The 7,595-nt window shown below is 51.0% G+C and overlaps 1 protein-coding gene across 1 annotated transcript in view; it reads right to left on the bottom strand.

Annotated features, from left to right (window-relative positions):
- The window catches only part of ACAP3 (ArfGAP with coiled-coil, ankyrin repeat and PH domains 3), a 70,332-nt gene that overhangs the window by 38,629 nt on the left and 24,108 nt on the right, over nucleotides 1-7,595 (bottom strand). Inside the window, exon 2 of the mRNA XM_015648028.1 lies at nucleotides 1,794-1,918. Coding sequence (XP_015503514.1) covers nucleotides 1,794-1,918 — 125 coding nt within the window. The remainder of the gene's footprint in view (nucleotides 1-1,793; nucleotides 1,919-7,595) is intronic.

The following is a 7,595-nucleotide window of genomic DNA, read 5'->3' as shown; positions in this document are numbered from 1 at the left end:
CCCCAAAACTTTGGGGTCTGTTTTGGGGTTTGTGGTTTGTTCTGTTCCTGCATCCCCAAAGCTTTGGGGTCTGGTTTGGGGTTTGGGGTTTAGTTCTGTTCCTGCAGCCCCGAGGCTTTGGGGTCTGTTTTGGGGTTTGGGGTTTAGTTCTGTTCCTGCAGCCCCAAAGCTTTGGGGTCTGTTTTGGGGTTTGTTCTGTTCCTGCAGCCCCAAAGCTTTGGGGTCTGTTTTGTGGTCTGCTCTGTCTGCACTGCAGAACAAGGTCTGTAAAAAGGCGAGAGGAGAGGAGAGGAGCAGAGGAGATCTGCGTGCATAAATAAAAATATCTGGGGTCACACGTGGCCCATCTGCACCTCCAGCTCTCGCTCACACCCGCCCCTGCCCCTACAATTCCAAGGTCCCCTCCAAACCCTGGGAAGAAAAGCAAACAGCTGCAGTTCCTGTCACATCTGGAGCCCAGACTGCACTCGGGGCTTGGATGGAGTCTCTGGAATGGAATTCCAGCCTCTCCTGCAACGTGGCAGCTTCCAGAGCACCTCTGCAAACAAAGCCCCCTGGCCAAGGCTGTGTCCCCAGCAGCTCAGGACCCCAATCCCAAACCCCAGCCCCAAGGGAGCAGTGGAAATGGGATAAAATGTGGGAAATCTTTGGCTGAATTATCACCAGTGTTTTCCCTCCAGTTGAACAGGAGATGGAAGATAATAATTCATAAATCCAATGTTCAGGGCACAGGAAAAGGCAGAGTAAAGTCAGGCTTTGGCAGGCCAGTCCTGGCAGCTCTTTGGGAGCAACATTCCCACCTGGAAAAGGTGGGTATCTCCCACAGGAGAGGAGCTGGGCCATCCCAGGCTGATTTATTAGGAATGGGAATGATTGAGTCTGGTCCAAAGCTACCCTCAGAGGAATGAATTGGAATTGAATTGGAACAAATTCCCAGTGGTTCTCCAGCTGCAAATTCCAGCTGGGGCTGCCAGTGACTCCTGCACTTCCAGCTCCAGGATTGCTCCTGGCACTCCAAATCCCTCCCTACAGGGCACTGGGCCACAATCAGAGCAGTTTTCACCCCCTGCTCTCTAAATTTAGAGAGCCCAAATCCCTCTGCAGCCCCCCCAGTGCCACCAGTGCAGACAAAGCACTCCCAGCAGCTTATGGGGAAATGGCTTTTGTAGGACACAGCCTTGCCCAGGGCTTGTGGCTCCCACCCAGCTCCCTTCTCCCTCAGACTCGGGATTTCATCCCTGCCTGCCTGGGGGGAATCTCACAGATAAAAAGCCAGCAGCTCTTCTGACTCCTCTTATTCATGTCTTTCTATTTTTGTTTAGAAAAAAAACAACCTCTCAGACGAGGAGGAGTGGGGGTGGAAAATCCAATTTCCATCACAAGCTTAGACCTGGACTAAAAACTGGGTCTTAAGAATCAGCAGCCTAATGCAAAATGGCCAAAGTGGTCCCTGAGAGGGCCTTTCCAGGGTCCCACTGCAGGGCCTGGCTGAACACCGGGCACATCCAGCATCTGGGACGTGGCCCTTGGGTCCCTGGGAAGACACCAAACACCTCCCAGCCCACCCAGTGTCACCAAGGGCAGTGGAGAGGGGACAGCCAGCACTGGGAGAAGTCCCCGAGGCAGTGGGACCCCCCTGGGACCCTAGAGCAGGACAAGAAGGTCAATATTCACCAGCAGAGCCTGCCTGGGGCTCCTGTCCCAGCTGAGAGCAGCCCTGCCAAACCCCAGGCCTGGAGACAAGCCTAAACATCAGTTTAACAGCTGGAAATGGGCTCAGAGTTTTAGGGAACACTTGAAGGGACCCAATTCCTGAGCAGGGGCTCCCCCAGTCCCTCTCAGGCCACAAACTGCTCTCACCTTGTCAAGCTTGGCCTCGATCTCCACCACATCTGTTTCCACCTCATCGATGGTTGCCCTACAACAGAACAGCAAGGAGGAGTCATTAATTAGCAGCAAGGAAGGGTTAATTGATGGCTCGTGATGACTGGGGAAGAGGCCAGGGAGGGGTGAGCAAGGATCAGAGGGGCTGAGGGCTGTAGGGACAGGAGGAGGGACTCGTTATTCCCACTTGGATGTTTCCTGCTGCTCCAAAAGTCTAGGGCTGAATGGCTCAGGAATGAATTCCAGGGCTGGGGAAAGAGATGGAGATGATTCCACCATGGAGAAATTCAGGTGGGCTGGGAAGACACCCCCAGCAAATTCATTTAGCGGCTTCGTTCTGTTAATTAACAGCACACAGGGATAACCACTGCTCCCTACATTCCCATCAGGCACAAATTCCTTGCTCCAGCACCACCAAACCCAATTTCTAGGCTGTAGCTGCCCGTGAATTGCTGAATTATCACCTTTAAACCTCAGGAACCACCACTCAAACAGAAACAGAGCAGCCCTTTGGCCTCTGAACACTAAAAGGCTCCTCCACACACGTGGGGCTTTGCTTGGACAGGGAGAAATCCACTCCAGGATTCTGGGATTTGCCTCTTTTCCACGTCACTGGGCAGATGTGACAGCGAGGGGCTGCCAGAGCCCAGCTGCAAAGGTCAGCGGGCCTCCCTCTCCAAGGGAAACATCACCATGACATCAGCCACCTGCAGGAGGCATTCCCAGAGTCAGGAATGTGGCTCTGGAAGGATTTTTGGGAGGCCAGAGTCCAGCAAAGAGCTGTGCAGAGCTGAGAGCGTTCCCAGCAGAGCTCTCGGCTGCTGATTTCTTTAACCACACACCTGGGAATGTGGTCAGGCCTCCCACCACCCCCTGGCACCAAGGATTTGAAATCCAAATTTTATTCAGGGAGCTTCTTAGGTCTGTGGGATCAGGATTTAAAAGGTTGGTTCCTGTTATATTCCATCCAAGGTTTGAAAAAACCCAGCCCTGAGCTTGTGCCAGCTGCAGGGACAGGATTTGGAGGGACATGAGCTGGTCCTGCTCTCAGGAAAAGGACAGGACACCCCCAATCCAAGGGGAACAGCAGAATTCCTGCAGGAACCATCTGGATTTGTGCTAACTCTGAGGCTCTGGGTGTCTTCATCCCAGGAATATTCTCCAGTGAAAAACTGCTGGGTTGTCCCTTCTTATTCCTCCAGCATCCTCCAGAATCCCAGCAGAATCCTAAACTCCCTCCAACTCCCTGGAAAATGAAATCCAGGCTGGAACCCAATGCCCAGGGCTCTGGCTACCATCAATCTGCCACCACCAGCCCTTGAAAAACACAGCCAAAAAACAAAAATTAAAAAAAAACCAAGGAGCTTTTCCATGGAATAACGCGGAGCTCCTGCTCTGCTGCCTCCCACGTGGCTGCCCCACACAAACAGCAGCGTGGCTGTGCCCGGGGCAAAGCTTTTTGGAAAGAAAAGGAATCATTAAAAAGGCTCTTTTCAGGCTTTTTCCCCTCTCTCAGCTATTTTTGTTCCCCGGGTTTGGGACTCCTGTGCCTTCATGCGTCGCTCTCCCGCTGCCAGATTCAATTTTTCCACTCGGTTTCCTTGTGCTGCTGATAGCTGGACACAAAAAGCAGCTTGGAAAGAGGGAAGAGCTGGTTTTTCCGGGAATGCTTTTCTTTCCAGGGAAGCAGGAGCAGCCATTGTGAAATCTGCAATCTGAAAGTCAGGCTGGCAGCAGATTTCCTGCCAGGAGATGGAGAGAGCATCTATAATTTACTCCCCATTTTTATCCCAGCCCATGGATAAATCTGGACTCTGTGGAGGAGGGAGACGTTTCTGGGGCTGGGATCTGCTGAGGGGGGAACACGAGGGGCTGTGGCTAAGAGGGCAAGAAATTTGAGCTTTTTATTTGGGGTATGGGCTTGATGGAAAAGGTTTGGATCCAAAGGCAGAGATGCCAGAGATTTACTTGGCTGGAAGGGAGTCCCAGGAAGCAGAGGGGGACATTTATCCATCCTTTTCAGGTATTTTTATATCCCAAGGAAATTCCTGGGGAGAGGAACTCTGAGCCTGAGGTGAGGCTGGGGCAGCACAGCCACACTTCCATTTGGGATAAGCTGGAAGTGAAAAGCAAAGGGATCCCAATATTCAATCCCAACTCCTCCCACACAGCCGCTCTGCTGCTCAGGGATTTTTCTTTCTGCATCTCCTGATTAACACCTGATTTCCCATCCTTCACCACATCCAAGTCAAATTATCCTTTTCCTTCTTGCTGGTGCAATTCCAGAGCCCACTGATCCTGTTTTCCTGGAGGAAAAAGGAATTTTTTGGTATTTCCTTGAGGAATACCGATTCCAGTGCCACTGCTCACAAGCTGAAGGCTCTGCCAGCTCCATTCCCAAATTTACATCCTCCCACTGCTCCCCCGGCGTGTCAGGGATGAAAGGCAGAGCCCTGTAAGTTACACAAGCAGCCTGAGGACCTGGAATGACTCCTCAGGGATGAGGAAATGCCACCTCAGCACTGCCGAGCTGCTCCATCCCCAGAGGAATCTGGGAATGGGAATCCACATCTGCTTCCCATCCATTCCCATCCCATCCCATCCCACAGCATTTGTGCTCCCTGAGCAAATCCCAGGAGCACTCCAGGATGCTCAGCACAGCCTCTCCCAGCTGCAGGAATCCAGCTCGGCCAAGAATGGGATCTTTTCACCCTGACAGAAATGGAATCGAGTGATGGGCCGATGGCTGGGCAGCCCTGGAGCAGCTGGAGCCACGGCCTGGCTCCGTGCCCTGCGCGTTTCCTGATGTTCTGCTCTTCCTGCTGAAGCTCTGCCAGGCTTTTTTCCAGCAGGAGGGGAGGGAAAACAATCCCTGGCCTCATCCAAAGCCCTTCCCACTGAAGAGATGAGGCTCTCTCCTCTGCCAGGGAGAAAGCAGCAGCGATTCCCCGCAGCCCAGAGGGCTCTGTTTTGTGCATTCTGCTTTGTGTTTTAGAGAAATGGCTCAGAAACAGCAAAAATCCACCAAATGTGGCCAAAATCTCACTGGAAACGTTTTTCTGTTCCATGGGGATGAGAATATTGAGCTCTAAGAATGGAATTTGCCTCCTCTGACTTGTTCCCAGCTCCAGCCAGGATCCCAATCAACTGCATCCCAAAGGGATCCAGGGGAAGGATCCCTGGAAAACTGCTGCAGAGATCGAGCTGGTGGCAGCACAGGATGAGGCCGGGGCTGTGTGGGAGGCCAGAATTGGATTTTCTAGGCTGTGCTTTGAGAGGAGAATGGACAAAACCAAAGGGAAAATGTTCCCCCAAGCGAGGGGCTGGGATAGGACAGCCACAAATTCTCTTTTTAGTTGGATTTTCACCACCTCTGGCTCCTGTAACAGCTTTAAAAAGAGCTGGGTGGTGGCTGGAGCAATGATTAGACCTAACAGAGCTGGGATCCCTAAACTGATCCAATTTAGATCCCTAAATTCATCAAATCCCTTCCCATGGAGACTGTGAGCATTCCATGAGGAATCCACCTCTGGCAGGAGCCAGGGATTCTCAAGTGAGCACAGCCATGGATTCCATGGATAAATTCAGCATGAAATAATCTCCTTTTACCACAGCTGAGGCATGAAGTGATCAGCAGACATTCCCAGAGAGGTCTGGCTGCATTTTCCTGCTTTTCCTCCAGGCTGGAATAGCGGCCGTGCTTTGCTTGGCATTTCTTTGTTCCCTGACACCAACACAGGCAGAAACCCGACCCCAAAATGGGGATTAAAAAGCAATAAACGTGACCTGAAATTGCTCAGTTACCTCTGGCAACCACCAGGAGATGGGAAACAAAAGCATAAAAACTGTAATTCCCACTATTAAGTGTTCTAAAAGCGGCCACTCATCCTCCCAGCTGGCAAAGCTACCTTAATTAACCACGGCCTTCATTTTCCTTGGGAAGTGCAGTTGGTTTTCCTCCCTTTTCCGTCAGGGAAATTCAGGCACAATAACAGATAGACTGAGGGGTTTTATGGTCAGGAAAATAAAGAGGTTTTCTGCAGGGTGAATTGTGTGTGGGGAGGGCTCGTTTGGTCTCTCAAATGAGTGTTTAGACAGAAAATTGGACAGAAAATTGTATAGAAAATTAGGCAAAAAATTAGGCAGAAAATGATGCAGAAAATTAGACAAAAAAGTTATACATAAAACCTCTCTCAGTCACCATCTAAAAAGCATCTCCGAGATCCTTCCTTGCTGAAGTTCCCCCAGAGCAGCTCCAGCTCCTCACAGCTCAGAGTGAGCTCATCCCAGTGGGATCCCAGCCAGCTCCCAGGGCAGTCAATGGGAAGAAATCCCTGCTGCAGGAGCAGGAATGCTTCCGGAGAGCTTCCCTCCCTCTTCCTGCACCGCTGCCAGCTCCAGCTGATTTGTGGCTCTCACACATGGGAGCCAATTCCCACCCTAAAATCTCCTGTGCTCCCATAAAAGCCTCTCCCAGCTGGAAAGGAGGGAATCCGGAGCTCCCCGGAGCTGTTCCAGTTGTTCCCAGCTGTTCCCAGCATCCAAATCTCTCCCCCTTCGGATGGATCATAAATCAGGAGTGCCACAGTCAAAGCAGAGCTTTGGCACCTTGTGCTGCCAACACCTGAGTGAGGAATTCCTAAAAAACCCCTTCCAGCAGGAATTCAGAGGGAATAAACCCCACTGGGGGAGCAGAGCTCTGGCACCTACTGAGGAATTCCTAAAAACTCCTTCCAGCAGGAATTCAGAGGGAACAAACCCCACTGGGGGAGCAGCAGCAGAAATGACTGTGAGATCCAGGGAAACTGCAAATCCCTGCCTTGCAGTGACAGCTCCCCCCCCAGAAACATCTTGCACAGCCAGGGAAAGGTTGAGTGAGCCTGATGAGGTTGGAAGGGAGCTTCTGGAATGCTCAGATCCCAGAAAATGTTCTTTATCCCGCCCTGGAGCAGCTGGAGCTCTGCTGAACCCAAATCAGGCTGCTACAAGATGTGGCACTGCAGGGATGCTCCAGATCTGCCCTGGATAATTCCATGGGCCAAAGAGATTTCCATGGCATTTCCAGAGGTCAGGATAGGAGACAGGAATTCCTGAATCCTGTTCCCGGTGGCCACAGCATGTACAGGAGCTCTACCACCATAAAGACTGAGAATAATTAACTCTTCCACCTCTCACTGGAGGGTCTCATAAACGGCAGTGGCAAAATGCTCTGAAGTGGGTATGCAATTATTAGTATTAGTATCAGTATTAGTATTAATTCTGGCTGATTTCTATTTGAAACCAGCGTCTGCCTCAGTGAGATGAGCTCTGACTGAAATAAAAAGGGGGGTTTGGCACAAAACCAAAGCATTTCTCATCCAACTCCTCCCAGAACCTTCAGCAGCCTGACAGGGGCTCTGACAGCTGCCAACTGCCCCAACTTTCTCCAGAAATTCAAATAAAAGCGCTCCTTTAAGGAAAAGTGGATTAATTTGGGGGATTTTAAGCTCCACCTCCATATCTGTCTTCTGCTAGACACTGTTTTCGGAGGTAAAATGAGGTGAAAGCCACTCTTGGGATTTTTAGGTCGCTCTTTAGGTTTCTAGATAGTTTTGAATCGTTTTTGAACTTCCTTAAACATCAATCTTAGAGCTCCTGAGCCCTCTGGTATCCACAATTCCCTTTCCTTTCTTTCTCTCCTTTTCCTTCTCTCCTTTTCCTTCTCTCCTTTC

Source organism: Parus major, chromosome 21 (assembly GCF_001522545.3).
Source record: "Parus major isolate Abel chromosome 21, Parus_major1.1, whole genome shotgun sequence".
Classification (NCBI taxonomy): domain Eukaryota; kingdom Metazoa; phylum Chordata; class Aves; order Passeriformes; family Paridae; genus Parus; species Parus major.
Note: the sequence above shows the minus strand (reverse complement) of the source record. Positions and strands in the feature narration are given on the sequence as shown.